This window comes from Haplochromis burtoni, unplaced genomic scaffold (assembly GCF_018398535.1).
Source record: "Haplochromis burtoni strain Fernald_Lab_line unplaced genomic scaffold, NCSU_Asbu1 Contig_425, whole genome shotgun sequence".
Classification (NCBI taxonomy): Eukaryota; Metazoa; Chordata; class Actinopteri; order Cichliformes; family Cichlidae; genus Haplochromis; species Haplochromis burtoni.
This window is the reverse complement of record NW_024582786.1, coordinates 409,222-432,454: the sequence shown is the minus strand read 5'-3', so window position 1 is coordinate 432,454 and position 23,233 is coordinate 409,222. Positions and strand designations below refer to the sequence as shown.

Here is a 23,233-nt window from a genome sequence, read left to right as displayed (position 1 = left end):
AGATACACATATACACTTGTCCTGACAATTCAAGAAACATTTGAAATATTTTATATCCCTCCCCTCTTTTTCATTTTTTCCAGGTCCTTGTAGTACTTCGTTGTCTTAGGAGCTTGAAAGAGGATGACTGGACTTCTTTAAGTTGTTTGAATACACAGGAAACAGACATTAGCAATAGAAAAACAGGATGACAAACATAACAGCCTTTACTTATGTAGCAGGTTTGTCAGAGAAACTCGAGAGAATTTTCTCCAAGAACAACATCCCAGTGCACTTCAGACTCAGCCACACCCTCAGACAACAACTGGTTCATCCCAAGGACAAAACTCCACGACACGGGGTATGCCGTGCAGTGAGGAATGCTTGGACTTCTACATTGACTGTAGAAACCAGAGAGCCACTCCCTATAAACGCATGGCACAACATAGAAGAGCCTCCTCGACAGGGCAAGACTCAGACTTGCATCTGCATCTGCAGGACAAAAGTCACACCTTCAGATGGTTTGAAAATCAGCCCAAATAATCACCCCTCCACCCCTGTGCTTTATGGTTAGCATGACGTGTTTGGTCTCGCCTGTGCAAAGGACGTTTTATCAGAAGTCTTGTGGTTTGCTCAGATGTGGCTTTGCATACATACAATGTGCTGCTGTATTCTTTATAGACAGAAGAGGCTTTTAACATGCTGACTGAGGCCTGTAGAGTCTGAGATGTGGCTCCTGGGGTGAATTTTGTTCCAGGAAGATTATGGATAGGTGTTAACACACCTATATGCTCCCCTTCAGAGGTGACAGTCTGCTTTAAAGTAGATGCTCACACTTACTAACGCTCAACTAACCAAATGCATTTGATTACCAGCACCTGGAAGCAACTGACCAGGGGAGCCACTATAGGGGTGGGGAGGCACTGGCCTCCCCTGACAAGACTGCCTTATGTTGGTAATAACTTTAATAAATGTAAGCACATGAGAGAGGAAGACACCCTACAATGAACTTGTCATGGGGTTAGTGTTTCACAGGACTGCAGAGAGCCCTGTGAAAACGTTCTCTTTGCTGTTCATCATCTGCTTTTTAAATGAATAGTTTATTAAATGTGAATGTTCACTTGTTCTCTTTTAAATTTAAAGACAGGTGGGTTGTGAAGCAGTTGTTTTGGGCTGTAATTTGTGACCCACCAACTGAAATGAGCTTGATAGCTTTGCCCTAATCTAGAGTGAAATGCAAAATGAGCTGTTAGTATGTATCTAGGGGTGATTTAAAGAGCGTTGCCCTCTCAGAATCAATCCAGACTGATTTAAACAGATGTCAGTGAAGTTGGCTTAGTGCAGGTCAGCATGTGTAGAAGATCACACGCTGCCTGATGCATACCTGAACCGCAGAAGGTGTTTGAGTGTATTACTGGTGACAAATTGTCCTCATGGCTCATGTGAGTAATGAGGACTCATTATTTGCGAGAGTCACAAGATGAGAGCGTCCAGTACCGGCTGCTCGGGTCTGCTGCTGGCTCAACATGTTCTCATCCAACAGTTCAGCTCGACAGATTAGCCAGAGAGGGGTTGCTGTCGAGTTACTACCCTGGACCTAAATGAGAAGAAGATACTCAAGTATTAGTGTTTTTGTGAACTGCAAAAGCCCCAAATCACTTTGTGTCAACCAAAACCTCGGTGATTTAAGCTAATGTAGTGAATCAACCCCTCTTCTGACAAGACTTTAAATGGTTTTCAGCTCATTAGACACAAATTGCAGACCCTGTTTAATCTTTTGTTGAATGCATACACCTTTGATTTTCATGCATTTCCTCTGAATTATTGCTTCATGGTAATGAGAGCAAAGGAGCTTTTATTTTGAGAGTGTGTTTGAAACACTGAGAGATGTTAGTGTCTTTGAGATTCTTAGTTTGTCAGCTTTGTGTAGACACCTCAGGACTTTGTAGGTGTTTGGATATAAAGCTCACTCTGATCTGCTGATGTCTCTGTGTCTCTCCAGCAAAAGGTGATCTGATAGTCCTTCAGGATGTAAAACAATGCATCTCAAAGGTTGTGGCTCGAGAAGCAAAGAGAGCAGTATTTCCCAATGTTTCCAACATAAATAGGTCCTCATCTGAGTGGACAGAGGCTCTTCTTGGATTTTAATTGTCTCATGAATTCTGAAAAGCTGAGCAGATTTTGGTAAACTTCTGTATGTGTAACTCAACACTTGAAACCTCATGTGTGTCACAGTCCTCTTGTCCTCCTGTGGCAATCTGCATCTCTTTCCTCTCTCTGTGTGAGAGTGAGTGTGGGTTTGTCCCTTAACCTGCTTGTGTGTTTCAGAGATGGCGTTTGTTCCCATGGTTACTCTGGCTACACACCTGAAAGCTGTTTCGTATCATCCACAATCATCCAACTGTCTGCAATCCAGTGATTACCCGCCTGCTCTTTAAGGCTGAAGAGTCCCCTCGGTTGATGCCAGGTCGATGTGTAGTTCGGCTCTGCTGTGGACGTTTCCTCATCTCTGACAGCCCGTGTGGTGAAACGAGAAAAGAAAAGCTGCGGACGAAATACCTCTCAAGATGACTCTATCTTCAATAAGCCTGTTAAACCTTTATTCTGGTGTCCTGCATTTTGAGTCCAGATCCTTCAAAAAGTGATTGTCTTGCAATTCTACAAAAAATGCAAACTAGAAACGGGAATGGACCCAACACTTGTACTTTCAAAGAAAATAATACACCATCAGACTTCTTTCTCTTAAACTGTGGTTTACCGGCTCCACATTTCCTTCATTCAACCTTGTGTGCACTTGATTCATACTTGTATAACATATGGTTATGTTGGATGACCCATCTGCTTTCATACGTAAATTACAGCGTGACACATAAAAGAATTTAAAATAAGCCACCATGATCTTGAACCTCTGTTGTACTGTGATGTTACATGATACTGGAGGAGGAGGGACTGCCACCTCCCTGTTTCTGGATTTCTGTTTTTATTTCATACTTTATCATTTTTGTAGGATTATAAAACAACCACGAGTCTGGAAAGATCAGAGTTACGTGTCAAGAACACTGTTTTTAATTTTTTTTATGCAGCGTGTCATGAATGCTGAATGGTGTTTATATTTTTATGGTTGTGCGTGTGATCTGAAGATTCATGTGTAGTTCAGAACTGTGAGGGTTTGCCTCACAAGAGGTTAAAGTATTTTGAAAACAAGGTTTTATGTTTAAAGCTTTGAGAATACTGAGAAAAGTTCTAAGAAATGTTTCATAGCAACTGAGAAAAACTGTAAGAAAATACAAATCTCAAATGATGAAATGGAGTAAGCGGTGAAATTAAATCTTCTCTCTGCTGCTTGCCACAGCAGGTCGTCTGTCTCCATCCCACTCCGTCCTCAGTATCCTGTCACGCCAACCCTCTGCATGTCCTTCACTACATCCATGAATCTTCTCTTTGGTCTTCTTTTCTTCCTCCTGCCTGGCAGCTCCATCTCCATCCCATTATCCCTCCCTGTGCTAAATTAAATAGTAAAATATCACCATGTTGGGTAAGTGGCTGGTCAAAACAAGTTATATCACACAAAAGGTCTCAGCTTTACCAACATTTTGATCCAACGCTCATCTTCTAGGCATGAGCCAAAGAATCGGGAGCATCAAAGATGACTTGCACCGAAGCCTCCGGGTTTATTCACAGGAGAGATGGCACCATCTACTGAGCAGAGACGGCTGCTGCAGATACTGTGTGTGTCCACCAGTTTTATCGCTCTGTGAGATTTCCATTCATTGTTTTACGTCCAACTAATCTGTCAGCGTAGCTGTGTGTGGGCAACACTGATTCACAGCCTTTATAGTTAAAAATAGTTTTCTTTTGCTTCATTTCTGATGATTATTGCAACATTGAGAGTAAGAGACTGTGGTCATTGTGTGGTCACTGTGGTGGGTTTGATAGTTTGTGTTATTTAAATATGCAAACCAATACTTGTAATGCACTTACATAAGAGAAATATGCAAAATGAAGTGAAGTGGGAGTCGTTGTATTATACAAGCCAAGTCGCAGTGATGTTTAATGTTTCGGCTGCTGGCACAAAAAGCGTGTGGTATCAATTGTATGACAGAAGTGAGGCAAGCATACAACATGTGAGGCCTTTTAAATGAAGTTTTACATTTTTTGTAAATAGCAGGCCTGGAGTCATCCGGCGTCTCTGCCTGTTAGAGAGTATGAGTCAAGCCCTGAAGCAACATTAACAGACAGGGAGGAACAAAACCCTCATATTCATGATGTGTCAGTGGAAATGAAAACAGCTCAACTGTGACAGCAAATTCAGAAACAAACTAAGCCTGCTCGGTAAAAACATTTATCACACAGGGTGTGCACGAGAGTTAAACTTAGTACCTGAACTCAGAAACAGCAGATAAGAAAACAGCTTTTCACGATTTTCCTTATGGAAGTAATGAACACGATGTATTGAGATAAACAATTTGTCTATTATTATGCTGTTTGATGATTAAAGTCAGTTGACCCACCATAGCAGGCTGGAGACCAACAATGATAGGAATTAGGAACCCCAGAGTCTAGATGGTGGTAATGAAGATGAAGGGGGGATGATAGAAAAGCAGTGAGATTTACAGTAGACAGAATAGCGGCTGATTGGCTCACAGACGGTGGGCAAGAAAAAGACTGGAGTAGAGTAATGATTGAGTTTGCAAGCGTGGGAAAGTGGAAGTGATGAAGACAAGCAGCTCGAACACCCAGGAAAGCAGGCGGATGACTGATTACAGCTCTTCCTTATTGAACTTACGCATAAGCTTCATTTAGATTCATGCTTGTATATGTTTATGTTAAGAATACATATTCTTGCTCAAGGTGGCATGCTGTGACTTTTACAGAAACGCAAACAGAGACGACTTCAACCCCCTCCAAAAAGAGAACATCTTATAGAGTTGAGAAATACTATTACTTATATAGATGTCATCTAAATATTTGTTATTAGGTGACAATGAAGAGTGATGGAGGAATTTTTAGAAGCACTCCTTTAATAAAAGTAGCAATGAAACCACCTTACTACACATAAATCTGCATTATGTGCAAATTGCACTTAAAGTATCAAGAGTATTCTGCAGAGCATTGTTCCCCATCAGTGTTATATGGATTACTGCTGTAGGTGTTAAAGGTTGAGCTGAATTTAAATGCTTCATATACTGTTTAATAATGCATTATATTCTATAAAATCATACGTTTGCCCGGGCTGCTTTGTGAAGACCACTTATCTTTAAAAACATGTTTTAATGAGCTCAGAAAAATATACCTACACCTTGTTTAATGACAAAAGAATTACTGATGAATTAAAAAGTTTGTCCACTATCTAACACTGACTGTCAATACGTACAGGAGGATTAAAATCTTAATTAAAAATGAAGGTGCTGTGTTGACAAAACAGCTGGTTAAACTGTCAATCAAATGATTTCTCATAAATACTAACCTGAAATTTCGGAGCCTACATCTCTGACTTTTCTAAATCACACGTTGGTCAAGGTGGTTCATATGAGGAAACTTATCTGTGAAGTTGATAAGTCACAGTCACTTACTTCTGTTCCCACACGGCCACTGATGGAAACTGATCTCAGAGCAGTGAAACCAGAGCAGTAGTTTGTCTAGCACATTGATCCCCCATCGGTTTCACATCAAACCTGCTGGGTTCTTAGCTTGACAGGGTCCAGCTGTTGTTTACAGGACACACACATGTCCATGAAATCAAAGGAAGCTAAAGATTCCAGTGGCCCCATAAAGCAGAGTTAAGCCTGCTTCCAGAAACAACAGCCAACTGCTGCCACAAGATTCAGTAATTTTAAGGATGGATGCAAAATGACAGAATGTTTTATAACAACATAGTTTGAAATGAAAGCAGAAAGACTGATTTGACCTTGGAAAACTTTCTTTAATATCTATTTTTAGATTTCACCAGACAGGCAGTGCTTATTTCGAAAAAATGTCAATAGTTCTAGTTTATCTGTTATATTTAGCCAGCAGTTTACTTTCTTTATCCATACTAAGAACTGTAAGTGTTAGCTTCAACGTTAGTTAATAATTGTGGATTTTTCAGCCAGCTATGTAGCTACTTTTCTGCAAGCTGTCAGGTCTGTTTAGCTAACAGTTTAATCTGTTTAAGCTGATTTTAGCTAATGATTACATCAAAGGTTTAATCTATAATTGTATCCAGTTGTTACAACTGCTCACCCCAATAACTGTATAGCATAATATTTTAGCTGTTAACATCTATCCTTTTGTTAGATATTGTAACTGCAAACTATTTAGCTAATGCTGCACTAATCTATGACTTTTTTCTTGTTTGGCTAACAGTTTTGCCTATTTGATGTCAACTGCTAACCATAGTTTTACTTAAAAATGATCAACTTTCTTTGTTCAATTCAATCAGTATGTTTAACTAACAATTTATTGTGTATACATACTGTAGGCTAACACCGTCAGCGGTCAGCTATACTCGAGGTATAACTTCAGTTGTTTTTTGTTAATTTTATCAAGCTATTTTACTTTTTTATCCATACTGTAAGCTAACAGATTCAGCTGCTTATGCATACTACAGAGACTTTCTGACTTTCTGTAATCATTAGTATTAGCTATTGATTTCAGTTGTTGGTCATCATTTTAATGATTTATTTCAACTTTTTATTTTTTTATTTTTTTATTTTTGGTCAATTAATCATATTTAAGTCATTTATGTATTTGCTTTAAATTGTTCTAAAAAAGACAAACAAAAACCATCAAAGGTGACAGTACAGTCAGCTTATTTTAGCTTGTGTGCAGGCAAGAAAAAATGGTGTTGTAGTCCACACCTGTTGTGGAATGAAAATGTGGTCATTAAATTTATTTTTATTACAAAAACAAACCAAAAAAGGCACAAGGAGGCTGAATTGAGGACAAAAATATCTTCATTATACTGCTAATACAGCTGTTTGCAAACATCTGCACATGAAGCGTGCTAATGCAGAGCTAGCAGAGAACCAGGAGCGAGTGTATGCTAACCCTAAGCCTGCAGCCAGATCCTGATCTTCAGCAGATAACAAAGACAGGTTTACAGCACTGTAACCTCCATTTCTACCTGTGCATGTTTCTACTCAAGAAACACATTGCATGAACACTTTGAAGTCTCTTTGAGCTGTTTTGCAACATTACTTTGTGTTGTCAGCTCTAAGTTCAAACGCTAAAAGAAAGGTCAGAGGTGTGTCATCAGCATATTCATTTGCGTCAGTGTGTGGGACGCTAGTCTGAGGTTTATACTGGCAACTGTTAAATATGTGACAATAAATTTTAGGACATGTCACAATGTACCAGAAAATAATGCAGTGAGCTGTGTAACAAATTACTTTCTTCAGGGAGTAATTAAGTAATGTGTGATACATTGCTTTTTCTTTTTTTTTAAATAATAGCCCCAACACTGCTTTTAATTCAATGATAACTTTTCTGCTGAAAGACATTAATCTCCTTTTAAGTCTGCCTGAGATGATTATCCTGCAGTGCACTGAGTATTGCAGTACTCGGTATACAGAAGTAATACATCATTAACTACTATGATATTTTCTACTTATGTTCAACCAAGCCTTAAAGTCAGGTTTAGGGTTATTCAAGTTAGGCAGTTTACAAAAAGGAGGGTTAGCGTCATGTTAACCCATGAAATTCAAATGAAATGGTAGTTGATAAGCTGCAGGCTGAGGTAATATCACTCGGCGCATAGCTGAAATGTCTTTTTGTTTATTTAAAGGTTTATTGTACTGTGTGATGTGGAGTATTTCCACATATTTGGGGACAACCTTATTCATCTTAGACTGGAGAGTTATTTCAAGTTTTGCAGGCTTTTGTAGATAATTATACATGCATTATCTATGAGTGACTCCACACTCGTGTCAGATTGTATTACTCACACCCCAAGTGCAGGCTGTTAAATCTACTGTACACCTATTCAACTTCAAAATGCTGGGCAGGGTTGGAGAAGAGAAGTGCTGGACTCATCTCACTGGCGAATTGTTTCTTTTTTTAAAACACACACACACTTGAATTAGAGCATTTTAGAGTGTTGGGTCAGGCACAGTGCAGGGTCCCTGGAGCTGTTTAGCAGCTAAGTGGCCATAATGCATTTAGTGTAAAGTGACTGGGATTGGGGGGGCTTAGCCACAGCTCTCCGTCTCATTCTTAGAAAGTGCTCAGAGGTGCTAATACCGTCCGGATTTATGCCGCTCATTCACAAGCAGCTCGACTTCTGCGACAAACAGCCGTTCTCAGTCTGAGAAGCTGTCCAACAATTTCTTTTTTTTTCTTACATGATTTATACCTGTCTCTTTGTCTCCCTTCCCCCCTCTCTTTGCAGTCTCCTGTCCTTCTTTATTCACTCCACCTGTCTCACTTCCACCTTTCCTCCACATTTTGATTTCCAGCCTCACTCTAAGCATTGCAGAGACTTAAATCTCGGGTTTCCGTCTCACTCTAATGTCTCTCGACGGCGCCTTACGAAACCAGCCACCCCTCAAAGTTGCTACTCGCCCTACATTTCTTGAATACACACTTGTCTACAGTGAATGAGCAGAGGAAGAGACTGCAGTGCTTCACTATACAGGGTGTTGATGTCTGGAGATCCTACTCACTCTTAAGTGTGTGTGTGTATCTGATTTGTGAGTCACTTCATATGTGTACAGTTAATACATGAAAGCTAAGCCCGAACATGCGTGTGCAACCTAACACTTAGAATAAACCTGTGTTCTGTTTGTTGTATGTGCAACAGTGCCTGTTTGCATGCTCGAAGAGGCTGTACACACACAAAAGTCGGTGCGTATATATGTGTGTGTGCTACAATCACGCACAGCTTATGTAACGCCCAGGCATGTTATAACTTCACTGCGCCTGCTGTGTGTGTGTAGGTGCCTGTGTTTATGTGTGTGCCCAGTTGTGTGTAGCTATGGAAGCGTGCCCGCTCGCCTGTGTGTACATGTGCGTGTGAGTGCGCCAGACAGACTGCAATGCCGCAACCAGCCAGCCAGCCAGCTCTGTATCATCACTGACCATGCTCGCCATCTGTGCCTGCAAGCTATAGAAACGGCGTGCCGCACTGCTACACAGCAACGCCATTAGTGTCTTAGGAAACTATGCCTCTGTGCTTCCATCACATTCCGTGTTGTGCTGTATTCCTCAGGGTATATGCTCCTGCAAACATCTCCCACAGTGTATGTGTGTGTTTGTGCAGGGAGGCCCACAGTGTATATGGGTCACTCTCTCAGGAGCCATAATCCCATGTTTGGACCAACTTACTCACTGGGGTTTCACTCCTTCTGTTTGGCCAAGCTGATGGCAACAAGCATAATGACCTCACCACACCACTCGGTCATTGGCCTGCAGACCTCGGGCCTCTCAGCCAATAACAGATGGCTCTGGTGACGTATAGCCTTCAGTGGCTGTCCTGATTGGCTGAGGAGGCGGGACAAAGGGGCACTGTGCTTTTTAGAGCGCCTCTGATTTGCTTAGAGGGTGAAAGAAGAATGGAAGAAGGGAAGGGAGAGAAAGCATGAGAATTTGGGAGTTGGTGTTTTTTTCTGTGTGGCTCCTGTTGAAACTACACTCAACCTGTGGCTTACATGGATCACAGTGCAGCTGTGCAGCACATGGGAACACATGCATATACATAAATAGCACACATGTAGCTAACGAAGCGTACTAAATCTGCTTTAGAAACTGTGAGCTGAAGCTGGTGACCTGACATTTTGATCTTTATTAAATCTGATAATGTCATGGCAGTGATTTTTTTTTCTTCACTGTCCACTAAAAGGAAGTCTAACCTTTAGTTTGACAAGCCACAGCCCATTTTTCTGCATTAATGTTTATAGCCAAATGTAAACGATAAATAAATAAATAAATAAATAAATAAATAAATAAATAAATAAATAAATAAATGAATAAAGGCAGGAGGAGAGAAAGGTTTCAGTCCCGTCCTGCGTGCCTGTATAGAGTCGCAGACATACCCACATAGCAGCTCTATTGGACGCAGCAGCCTTGCTCTCCGAACAGCTGTTCTGTGTTTTCCCACACTGTGATTGGCCACGATGCGCCGTCAATCAAATTTACTTTGACGTGCGGCCTCGCCCCTACTCGCCTTACGCGGCATCCTATTGGCTACTGTACGCGTTCGTGTTCCGCGATTGGTCGGACGGGCTGGTTGTCAAGGCTTTGGGGCTTCATTCACCATTTTGCGACTGTAGTGTAGAATGTACAGGGCAGTAGTTTTTCCTCCTTTTAAGTTGCTTTGCCGGAGAAACATGAACGGCCGCTAACTGGCAGCTGCGGACGACTGGACACCCTGCCCTATTTTACCCAGCAAACTCATCAGAGAAACACACCGGGGTACTATACATGAGCTCTGGTGAGTACAGGCTGCCTACAAATCTTCTCCTGCAGCACTGCAGTGGGGCTTGTTGTGCGTTTGCTAACGTTGTTCATGTTTACCACAAACAGTATTAGCAGAGGAGCTGATCAGCACAGTTTGCGATATCTGGGTGGCCTGCGAAGAGACCGGAATGGGTGTCTTCTGCGAGAAAAAAAACAGGGAGCGGTGCGGCTTAGGCATAGTGAGCCTGAAACTTTTCCACGAGAAAATAGAACGCCATAACAGCCGTTGGACTTTCCAGAAACAGCGCTTATTTACGAAAAACCTCGAAAACTCCTCGCTTGTCATGCTTTCTTCCTGTTTTTTATTAAATCAGCGTGGCCATTTGGATTGATATGTGGTTTTAAAGCGCTTGTAGAGGCCTTTTTTTTCTCCCCTTGGGCTAGTTTGTGGCAACACACTGACACTAACCCCCCTCAAACCACCCCATGTAACACGGCTGCAATTATGCTAATAACGACGAGGGTGCATACTAAATTATCCTGGCAGCTTCAGCTATATTTTCACACGGTTGTCACTTTCGGATGGGCCAAACAAGCGACTTTGTGTAGCTGTTTGTCGCTTTAAGGTCGTGTAAGCTGGCAGATATGGGCCATATATGGTGGCATTAAGGGTCAGTATGCCCGTTAAACCGGTTATTTCCCGGTTACGGTGAGTAGAGGATTTCCAAGAGGCCTTGTGTGTTTAGTTGAGGCCTGGTCGGTGCACGCCACGGCCTGCAGTGTTTGGAGTAAAACTGGTAGTAATCGCGGTACTACGAGGGCTTGACACGGCACTATCCAGCTAAAGCAGAGGTGACATCACCGCTTGTTGTTTGCATTTTGTGCTCTGGGGCCTTGTCTTGGTAAAGTTAACAGCTGTTATCTGCTCGGGTTTATGATTATGCATATATTGACCTGCCCTATCGTCATTACAGCTCTGTAGTAAGCCTGTTATGAACTTGAAAAAAACTTTTAGATATCTGTCCACTAAATGTGGATTAGAAACGCACTTAGAAGGGACTGAAAGTTCACTCTGTCTATATTGTCATAGATATTACAGTTTTGTATGCACACTTACTAGGAGTGTACTTGAGGTGTCACAATAACCTCAGTATTTAAGAAAATGAACATGTCAGTAATGCATGCATTGTAACATGGTAAATAATAGGTGAATTATTCTATTTTATATTATTTTTAGTATTACAGACTCTCATGCCCATCTCCATTCATAGGTATTTTGGTTTTCATTAATTTGCGAGAAAAGTCAATGTATAGTAAACAAAATTATAGATGCATTTGTCTGATAGCATTGCTTCTTATTTTAGTATTGGCCTAGCCTGCCCAAATAACTTTGTAGACGTGCTGTGCAATGTAAGAACACTATCGGATATCATTTATTACAATGCGGGTTAATTAAATCTGGTTACGAGAGCCAAAATATCTGTAAGAGTTCACCTCTTGACACTGTAATCTCTCGCAGCTTCTAATAGTAAACACTAAGTGTGACCATAAACATCCTGTAGGGCATACAGTTTTGTATGTATGGGGAATATATGTCCTAGAAGGGTCACAAAAACCATGATTTTGACAATTAAATATCAATAATGTGTAGTTCTTTTTTAACCAGTATAATCCAAAGCTGCAGGTGTCTTCTATCATATTATGCTTATACATATGACCTGCCCTGTTGTTATTGTAGTTTTGTAGTGATCCTGATATGAACTTTAATCATAGGCTCTGCATATAAGAAAACTAAAGGATATTACACATTGAAGACATCATAAGGGACCGGTGTCTCTAAAAGGTCACAGCTTGACATTAGACATTAGAGATCCTTGCCACATATTGTAGTGAGGTTTATGGCAGTGTTGGCATAAATGTTATTGAGGACATAACGTTTTGTGTGCACAAGGAATATATGTACTAGACAAGTCACGATAACCATGATTGTATTGTAAACACCTGCATTTTCAAACTCTCTCATAACCTCCATGCACTTCTAGTTTCATTAAAATATATTTTAACTACTTGCAGGATATCTATTTCAGTGTATAAAATGCCTAGAAAAAAATGAAAAATGGTTCAGTGTAACACAGACTAATTTCCTTTCCTATACTTGGACCCATGGTGCTTTTACATGCACTGGCATGCATACACCCCTCCTCAAGACTCTTTCCAAGCTAGGAAAACCTTGTTTGGGGTAATTTCTGATAAGACTGGGAATGTTTTATATCGATTAAAGTAAAGTAAAAATCACCCTATGATTCAGTTCATGCGTGATTTCATAATGATTTTGGCACAGTTATGGTAGAAAAGTGGCTTACACTTGAACAGACGCCTATTCAGACTAAATGATCCGTCAGTCATGTTTTTCTCTTTCTCTCATATGACTTATATCAGCTCCATGGGGCCTACAGTCGGTATTCACAACAGCTCAAATGCTATTCTGCAAGTAAATTACGACTGAACTTGTTACCCCGCTCTTTATGTGCGCCTGATGATTACATGAATGTGAAACATTAAAGCCACAGACCTACTTTACCTCCCATATGGACTCCCTTGCACCATATTTCACTGAGGTTACTGTGTGTTGTGTCAGTTTGCCTTTAAGCTCTTATCGTACGGCCCATGACTCTGACACCAGCTGTTGTACACAGTGCACTACTGAGTAAACACATGTAGCATACCTCTATCGTGACCAAGTAAGGCCAGCTGCCAAATTATTTTATGGTGTCTGCTCTACAGTTGTCTGTCCTAAATAGGGATTTACATAGAGGCCAGTGATGGCTATGAGCTCTCAACCTCTCCGTGTGCACTATCAGCTATCAGCACATAGATGTTTGCTTTGTGTGATGTGTGTGTATGTGCGTGTGGCCTTGAGACAGGCGGCACTCATCTCTGAAAATGGATTTCTCTCCAGCCGATGTGATGTGTCAGATATTAAAAGGACCTGAATGAATGCAAGCCTTCACAGACAAACAGGAAGGCAGCAAAAGGGAACAGAGACGAGCAGACAGAGAGACCGAGACTAGTGGGAGGACGAATGTAGAAACAGGGACAGGCAGGCAGACATGTAAGTTAACAGCCAAACTGTCACTGACAAGTAGACATGCCTAGTGGTTGGTTGATAGACATCATAACAGAACATTTTGACAGTGACCATCACAGCTGGAGTGAGGAATTACATGACAGAGTATATAAGGGCTGTGTTGACACTCCCTCTTATATACATGTTTCTGTATCTATGGAGACTTCACTTCCCAAAGAGATAAGCTAGAGACCACAGCAGCTACATCCTGAGGCTAGTCCAGCGCACACCAGCCACACAGCAAACAAACCAGCTAAGTGATCACAGCTAAATCAATCTGTTTTACTTTCTAAACGTGAGTCTGAGCTGTGAATGAGGCTGGTGCAGAATAAGAGATAATCTGAATGACTCTGGCACGGCTAAGAGCGCTGCTGAATGACTCTGGTGTGGAATAGCAATTATTGTGAACAACTCTGTGTTTCTGGATGACTGCGGCACAAAAACGAGTATAGAGACTAAGTGGAAGGAGAGGAAGGAAAACGGGGGAGATGAGAGGTAAAAAAAAACCAAACAAACAAAAATCGATATTGTGGAAAGAGCGAATGCAGGCAAGGAGGATAAGAAAGAAAGCATAGCAAAGAGAGAGGGAGGAATAAAGTAACGGGAAGTTAGGTAATGGTCTTCCACAGGAAATGGAGTTAGTTGTAGGGGCGGATTGCTCTGCTTTGAAATACATAGATAAAGGTCGCCACTGAGAAAGAGAGAGAGAGAGAGAGAGAAAGGGAGGGTTTCAGTATGTGAGCAAAGAAGGAATTCCCCCGCCTCTACTGCCCGGGCCAAGAAGTAGTGTGTGCGTGAGTGTGTGAGAGAGGATTGCATGCAGAAAGGCTTGTCTGGGCAAATTGCAGAGTGCTCCTCACTATTTCCATGCTGCGCTGTAAGCCTACATTGTGTTTATCCTACAATATGGCCTCCTGTTTTCAATATGTACCTGGTATGGCTGTAGGTCTTGTGTAATGTGAGTAGAAACTGTTATGTAATGAATTAATGTGTAATGAATTTGTAGATGAGTCATGTTCATTACTACTCTAATACGATGGTGCATCATTTAGCGGGGAATACATTTCTTTGAATTATAATTTAACTGTTTGTTACAATTTTTTTTTTTAATATCGTTGCTGTGTTTTTGTTTTTGACTATTTGCCGTTTTTAGAATGTTTTCAGAAATTACTTTGAGTTGTGTTTCTGTCTGAGTGTCTTTGCTGCACAGGAAACCCACACTCACCTGTTCTTCTCCTCTTTTCAGAGTCTCTGGAATAAGGTGGGCAAGTGCCGAAGTCGCGCAACGAACACGAGACAGGATGAGAGTGAGAGGGCCTGGCAGAGAAAGAAAATAGAGTGAAAGGAAAGGAGGAGGAAATAGCGCAAGAGAGGAACGTCAAGGAGAATCTCTGGGATAAATAAATAAAAGAGTTGTTTTGAGAAAAAGGAACTAGATGAAAAGATGAAGCCAATAAAAAAGCGCTCCCCTCCCTCCACCCGGGCTAAAGGAGGAAAGCGGCGAGGAGCGGGGGATACCTTGGAAGGAGGAGAGAAGAGAGACTCAGATGAGAACAGAGACAGAAGCAGATCTCCGCAAAACCGAACTCCCTCCTCCTCGTTATCTTCTAACTCACATTCAGAGTCTCCACAGGCGGACACATCCAGAGCGCGGGACTCTTCAGATGGGGAGGGGAGGTCTGCTGCCAGCAGCGGTGGTGGCAGCAGCCACTGTGACAGCAGCGGCAGCAGTTGTAGTAACAGTAGCACACCAAGCGCCAACAACAGTCCAAACCCCGCCTCCAGCCGGAAAACAGCCACCTTCAAGGCCCGCGTCCCCAAAAAGAAGTACACCTCCGAACACTGCTCATCTAATACTGCTGGTAACTATAGCAACCCTGCATCCAGCACGCCCCCTCCTTTTTCTCTGAGCCAGGAGTCAGCGGGTCCAGGAATCGACATCAGCGTCTCGCATTCTGACGGAAACGGTCAGAGTAGGAGCTTGATGGATGACTTCCACAGTCGTACCACCAGCAGGGAGGGGTCTCAGGACTCCCCGGGACCGCCAATCCTGTCGCTTGGAGGGGAAAAACCCAGAGGAGGTGAAGGAGTGACAGATGCAGAGCAGGTGTCCCCAAGCCCGCTGCCCCGCTGCTCCTCAACAGACACAGCCAGCGAGCACTCGGCTGACCTGGAGGTAGTTGGTGACACACCCCCTCAGATGTCGACACACAGAACGTCTAGTCTCCCTGACGCACTGTCCGATGCTCTGGCCAAAGGCCTGAAGAATCAGCGGATCCTCGCCCGCCAGCTCAGGAGAAGAAGTGATGAGGAGGGAGGAAGTGACAGGAGGCACGACTTGGTATTCCGGGCTGGCGTGGTCCGTAACGTCAGTGGTGAATATGGAAGCCTGGAGGTTCAGCTGAACGGGGAGAAGACGTTATGCCGCTATCCTTACCGACATGAGAGCCCCCCAGGGGTGGTGGACATTATCCTAGATGCCCCACCTCCTGGTGTGCATCCAGTACCTATAGGCACCCGTGTCTGTGTACCATTTGGGAACGACGAGGGCAGCGAGAGCCAATGGCAATGGTACCGAGAAGGTGTGGTGACACAGGTAGACCCACACCCTGCGGTGGCTAACCGCTACCGTGTCCTGCTGTCTGAAGAAAGGCCTCACTCTCTAGATGATGAAGAAAACAACAGGGGTGCTACCCAGGCAGTATGGGTCTCCAGACAAACACTCCGGCTTCTGGTGCCACCCTGGGACTTGGATTTGCCTTCTGCTGGTGGACATGAAGTAGAAGAGGGGGTAAGAGACAAGGAGAGAGATCGGGAGGAAAGGGAAGAGATGGATGTGGAGGTGAGACGTTTGAGTCGACAAATGACCCCGAGCATGGGATCAATGTTAGGGAGAGGAATGCCCTACCCAGGAATGGTTCCCGTTTCCTCCACATCGGGCCACAGCATCACCTCGCCCGTTACTCCGACTTCAGTCCTCAGCCTGGCTCCTGGGCGAGAGAGGGAAATCGAGAAGGACTTGGAGTGGGAGTCACAGAGAAACCATGGAAGAGAGAGGGAAAGAGAGCGAGAAAGGGAAAACAGTGTAAAGCAGCAGCAGCAGCATCACCCATATATGCCCCTCACCCCTGAAGAAGACATGGAAGTGTCCGGCATCAACATGGTCCAAGTGGGGCAGATTATATCTGGGGGCAAGCCTATGGCAGTTCCCCAACATCGTCACATTGTTTCTAAGACCCCGTCTGGCTACCTCAACCCCCATCCCCACTTGTCTGTGGTGCGAGGCATCGGGATTCCCCCTGCTCACATGACCTTGAATCCCCACCCCTCTCCTTCACCTGTCCTGTTAGGCCTTGACCCAGCAGCTGCAGCAGCCGCAGCAGCTGGAGCTGTCATTACCACCCCTCAGCTCCATCCTCTCCCTCCCATCACCTCTTCCACTACATCCTCCTCCAGAGTGGATAAGACATCAGGGGGAGGTTCTGCCAGCAGTGGAGCAGGTGGTGGATCCGGATCAGGTTCGACATCCTCCTCCTCGTCACGTTCCCGGACTCCGCTGACAGCTGCCCAGCAAAAATACAAGAAGGGAGACGTGGTGTGCACGCCGACAGGTATCCGAAAGAAGTTCAACGGGAAGCAGTGGAGGAGACTGTGCTCTCGGGAGGGCTGCTCCAAAGAGTCCCAGCGGCGAGGGTACTGCTCCAGACACCTCTCCATGAGGACCAAGGAGATGGAAGCCAGTGGAGGGGGCCGGGATCGGGGCGGCGCCAGCAGCACAGGGACCCTAACACCATCTGACCTCCGACTCAGCGGTGGGAGAGCCAGTTCAGAGTTTGACTGGGATGAGACATCACGGGAGAGCAGTGAGGCCAGCAGCCGTGGAGGAGACTCTCGCCCCCGCCTCGTCCTTCCCTCGCTGCTCCCCCAGGACCTTTCTCGCTTCGACTTCGATGAATGTGAGGCGGCAACTATGCTCGTCTCTCTCGGGGGCTCTCGTTCTGGCACGCCTTCATTCTCCCCCATCTCCAACCAGTCACCCTTCTCACCCACGCCATCCCCATCACCCTCTCCGCTCTTCGGTTTCCGCCCTGCCAATTTCAGCCCCATCAATGCTACTGCCTCACTTACCCCACGCCGCCCCCGACAGCTAAGCGGCACTAAGATGGGTACGCCAGGCGCAGAGAGAGAGCGCCATCTGTCAGGGATTGTGCCCACTTTTCAGACCAACCTGACTTTTACAGTCCCGATGAGCCCCAGCAAGAGGAAGTTCGACTCCCACCCGCCCCCACCGCTACCTGCTGTCCAGGACTACCAGACCAAACCTGAACAACAGCAGCTGGTGGGTGTTGGGGTGGTGGGAGACCCACCCATGGGCCATAGCCCTGCTGCCTTCAGAGTGCTCTCCCCCCAGAGTCAGCCCACAACACCTTCCTCACTTTCCTTCTCTCGTCCTCGTAGCGCCACCAGCAGGCCACCATCCTCTGCCGCCTCCACGCCTCCACCCATGTTAGTCTCTCCAACTCCTCCTTCACCACTTCCCCAGGAGCCGTCCCCACGCCGCATCGTGCCCCTCCGGGACTCCCCAGTCATTGTACGCAACCCAGATGTCCCCTTGGCCAAATTCTCCGATGGCCCGTCGGGAAAGAGAGAGAGAAGCAGGTCGAGGGAGCACAGCCAGCACACAGCTCCCCCAGGCCTGCAGGCCCCCGTCCCCATCAACGGGGCAGCCACCAACGGGGCAGTTCTCCTCCGCAATCCCACATCCACGCTCGTCCTGGTCACATCCAGCTCGGTAAGGGCGTCATTCTTTTTTTTGTGATATATGACTATGTACTGCATGGGGTCATAGGTTTGTATTTTATATCTCTAATATTTTAATTATGTCTTTATTAGCTCATATTATAGAGCATTTATAGGTGTTAGGGCAACAGAAATAAAGTGAGAAAGCTTTCTTAAATAACATACAACTGGTGTGACCACCATTTTCCTTCCAAAGAGTGATTGTCAAGCTAAAAAGAGCTCACATCCCAAACCCCACAGTTTTTATCAGTTTACAATGAAAAGGATCCGAGCTGTATTTTAGTAAAATAAATATAAGAAACCTTTGTTTGAGTGTTTTACTTATAATGATTCATTCAGCTTGTTTTCACTCCATATTTCTTACACCAGTTTGGCCCCAGTGGGGCTTAGTCTAGTCCTTCCTTCTCTTGAATTAATAAAATGTTACTTGCCTTGTGGTTTTCAAATTGCTGAAAACAAAAGATCAAACAAAATACATTTAAAAGTGAGCAACAATACCTCTTTCCATGACAGTTACTCAAGAAAATCCTGAAACCTTGAACACTTTAATGTAGGGACTTGTCATTTACTTTCTGCCAAATTTTGAACCACATCACTGTGTAGAAGGAAGCAAACATCCAACCGTGAGCATTAATGGTGACCACTCTGCTAAGCTGCCATGTTTGCCATCTGAGCACTTCTTCTGACTGGCCGGTGTGCTTCAGTTGGAAGAAAACATCAATGTTTGTGATTTTTTTTTTTTGAGTAACTGCGTCACAGGGCTGTAGACTTAATTGAATTTTAATTTAGAGTAAAATTTTGGTTTCTCGCAGTAATAAAAACAAGACAATCGAGACAAAACACTTATTGTCCCACAATCTATTTTGCTGCAATGTTCTCCAGCCCATCGTTTTCCTTTACTTTTTCCTGTCCGTGACAGTCCAGAGTCACTCTCCATTAGACTGCAGGAGGTTTAGTTCATATGTATTTATTATTTATTTAGTTTTTAGTTAGTTTTTTGGTAAGTGAGGATCCCTAATGGCTTATGATTTCCAGAAAGAGATTTTCACATGTATTTTTGCCATTTTGCCTCTGTCAGTGCGCCCCAGGGTGGCTGTGGCTACAATGTAGCTGCCATCACCTGTGTGTGAATGTGTGTGTGAATGGGTGGATGACTGGTTGTGTAAAGCGCTTTGGGGTCCTTAGGGACTAGTAAAAAGCGCTATAAAAATACAGGCCATTTACCATTTACTTTGTTACCACAAACGTTTAATGTCATTATATTGAATAAAAGGCGTGTGACTTCTTGACAACTCATACCAAAGCGATCTAGATGGACAAGTGAAACTATAGGCCAAAGACAAAATAAGTAATTTCGAGGTGAACTGTCTCTTTAAAACAGCAACAATTTATGCAGGTCGATGTTTGTGTTAAAGATATGACTGGTAGACTGGTTTGCGTGCATTCCCAGACTGACTTCATGACGTTGACGTCAAGTCTCTGTTGGGGCCTGCTTGTTCCAAAGGTTGTTCTAACTAAAGAATAAATTTGGGACCAATCAGGTGCCTCTGATGATATTCGTGATGAATAAGAATCTCACCCTCTAAAATAGCCTACAATTGTGCATGGGACTGCACATCATTATCACCTAAACCTTGTACATTTTGTATTTTGAGCTGTGACACCCGGAGTTGGGGTAAGGAATCCATTAAAATGAGATTAAACAGTTTTGAAACCATTTCGCGCCTGGAAAAGGCGTTACCAGCTGCAGGATGTTTTGAATAATCCGAGTTTCCTTAAAATACTATAAATATTTTTTTTGATGTCTCTTCCCCAGTCCTTGACTCCAGCCACAGGGGGCCACGCTTCCCTCTCCAGCCCCTCCACTCCTGGGTCCATGTCTTCTTCATCAAGCTCTGTGTTCTCCTCGTCTGGTTCCGGAGGCAGGGAGAGGGAGAGGAAACCCGAAGGGCATCAAGACGCCAGTGGTGGGGCGCTGCCACAGCCGGTAGCCTGTCATCCCACACCAACAGCCCTGCTGCCCCTCATACTACCAGCAGAGTCGCCTCACCCTGCTCCACGCAAGCAAATCATCATGGGACGCCCAGGGACCGGTAAGAAACGAGGGGGAGGGGGAATGGGAGATCATTTCTTTGTGGTCTGAACCTCTGTTCTGTCAGATTTAGAGTCAGCTGAGCCACACAGCCTAAAGTGTGAAGAGATGTGCAGCTTGTGTCTTATGCACTCTGGCCCAGTACCTCTCACTTTCAGTATCTCTCTAGGATTACAGCTGTGTCATCAATGCTTTGGCTATGACTCACGTACACTTTACTATTGTTCCCTTGCGTTCAGATGGCTTTTTGTTTGTTTGTTTTTTTCTCTTTGTTTCTGTTTTCAGAAAGTTTATAAGAATTTTTCCACTGCTTTGGGCTTCGCAGAGGACTGGTATCTTCTTAGAAATGTTAGAATTTCACTTTTAAAATATTACACAGGCTACAACACGGAAAAGCAATTCCATTAATGTGAAATATACTCTTAGCAAAGAAGTGGAAGAGTCACAGATGAATAAAATACAGATGAAGTGGTTGTTTGTGTTTATTCAGAGGCATTTTTGACCCAAACTTTAGTTCGTTTTAGGTCACACATGCAGTTTTTGTTGTAGACTAAGGATATCGTACAGTACAGGGCTTTAAATTTGAATTTTAAAAAAGAATGCCTCCTTTAATTACTTCCCACAGGGGGGATTTATACACTTTGGGGACAGGATACTACATTGTTCTGTTCTTACCTCAGTCTGTGTTGTCGTTCTTCACAGAGTAAATCATTGCCATTCATCATTTCTGCTGTCCGTGTGTTTTATGGCTTTCTTTTCCTCTTGCCTCCATGGCTGCGCTGGTAGTTTTCTGGCTTAGCTCGCTCTTAATGGCCATGCATTCATTACTGGTTCTGCTCAACATTATTATATCTCTGCAACTGTGTGTTAGAATGTCCCACTCTATATGTGCAGGAATTGTTTAAATCATATGCAACACCCACAATCCCACCCTGACATTCCAGCGGTGATATATTTATTTTCCTTTTGGTTATCAATGTTGTCTTAAATTGTACCATCGGGAGAGCCTTTAAAATACCAGCTGTGCTGTAGTTGTGTGAAGATGCCGTTTTGCATGAGGGAGAAAGGAAAGAGAGATTGAGTGCTTGTCCATAATTGGTAAACATAATGAGGTCTGTAAGCTGATACTTATAAGAAAGAAGAATAGCTTAGAAAACTGCTTTCTAATGAGGCTTCTATATCAAGCAGGGTTCAGAAGTAGTGAACTCCATGGTTCTCTAAAGGTTGTAGGCCTGTTATAAATCACTCTTACTAAAGTCTAATAAGACGTGGATAACTCCGGTTCTCAATTGAGACAGATTGTGCCACTAATTATATTCCATTTAAGAGTCAACAGTACCTCACAGATTATCCATTATAGGGCAGATTTGCTAATGACAGAGAAAGTGCAAAACCCCCAATTACTGCTGGGATTTACAAAAGAGGTGCAGTGAAAAGTTAGCAATATTTGGAGGGGTAATTTTATACTCAATGAGGTGTTCAGTGCTCGAAATGGTTGCAGTAGTTGCCACTATGAGTGTTTTTGAAATTTCAGGAGAATCAGGGATATTTTCCATCCTTGTCCTTCCTCACATGGAGTGAATAGTCTGTTTCAAACACATTTGCATTACTGGAACTACGCCTTGTGGTTTAGGTGAAGGAGCTGCCTGCAGAGAGCACGCAGGAGGGAGTGCACATGACACCCACTCTTTAGTAATGAATGCACTGGACAATTATCTGCTCTATTCTCACATCAGCACAATCTGACATCGCACAGATGTTGTATTGGGGAGCTGGCAGGTTGAAGACTGGCAAATGCCCGATCTGCATGTGTCAGACTTTTGCATTCTCACGTGGATTTCTGTTGGGTGATGTGAAGAATTCAGGGCTGCACTGCATGTGTGAAAACAGCTAATTTATTTGGAATAAGTGCGTAATCGCTGATCAAGTCTGAGTGTGTGCCTTGGCTATCCACTGGCAGTAAATTTAGTCTTTAAAGTAAGGGCGCAGTTGAAAGTACCAAGTAGAAAGCTTCACTTGAGTTGTTAGCAGATTACTCGAACCTTCATCAAGCGTGCTCTTGGTGGATTATGCTGGTGATTACTGAAATGAATCAGCTCTTCCTGTGTTCATAAATCGCCCGCCTCAACTTTCCCCTTCCTCTGGACCTTATTTGTGATTTTAGCTGCACACTAATGTGCACTCTGTAAGCTGGATTTATAGTACTATGTTAAATCTGTGGTTTAAAATCTATGCTTACAGCCTACAGTGTAGCTTGATCTCCACAGAAATGTAACTACAGGTTACAGCGACATGGATCTCACAAACTGTGACAGGTCTGTTCAGTAATAATATGCAGCGCGAATGCATTTTATTTTCTTAGGGTTTTAGTTTTAGCTATCTTGCTCAGTAGGCTGTAGATGTTAGTTTTTTGCCAGTGTAGACTATATACACAGAATATGTGTAGACTCTGTTTGTTCTGAATCCTTTTCTCCTTCCTGTGATTCAGTAATAGTAACTGTTGTTAAAGATTTATTAGCTCCAAGCCCATCATGAACGGCTTGGTTTCACTCCTGATGGCAGAGCAATGCAGACACACCAGGGTGCACCAAATATAAATGCAAACAGTACTGCACTACTACTACAAATTAGTATTGCAATATTCTAACTGTTGTTATCCATGTGCACTAAAGATGGGGACGTAACAATTCTGAAGCTAAGACCAAAACCTCAGTAAAATATTTTGCATTATCCATTGTTCCCTGACCCAAAGCAGAGCTGCTCGCCTGACGAAAGCTGTAATGTTCATGCAGTGAGGGAAATATAAACACATCAGAATGACTGAGTTTATTCTTTGTTTAAGAGCTAATTATGATCAAGTG

At 43.5% G+C, this 23,233-nt stretch overlaps 1 protein-coding gene and 1 long non-coding RNA gene across 6 annotated transcripts in view; both read left to right on the top strand.

Annotated features, from left to right (window-relative positions):
* LOC121812066 overlaps nt 1–5,374 on the top strand; it is a 27,699-nt gene extending 22,325 nt beyond the window's left edge. The window contains exons 2-3 of the long non-coding RNA XR_006052848.1: nt 84–3,514; nt 3,596–5,374. This is a non-coding gene — a long non-coding RNA (uncharacterized LOC121812066). The remainder of the gene's footprint in view (nt 1–83; nt 3,515–3,595) is intronic.
* A 4,783-nt stretch (nt 5,375–10,157) lies between these two features.
* The window catches only part of cica (capicua transcriptional repressor a), a 51,645-nt gene continuing 38,569 nt past the window's right edge, over nt 10,158–23,233 (top strand). The window contains exons 1-3 of one of the 5 annotated variants that reach the window (XM_014341053.2): nt 10,158–10,387; nt 14,727–18,272; nt 20,097–20,373. In XM_014341053.2, coding sequence (XP_014196539.1) covers nt 14,925–18,272; nt 20,097–20,373 — 3,625 coding nt within the window. In that variant the 5' untranslated portion in view covers nt 10,158–10,387; nt 14,727–14,924. The other 4 variants (XM_014341050.2, XM_014341055.2, XM_042213189.1 and 1 more) reach the window with 4 other exon arrangements.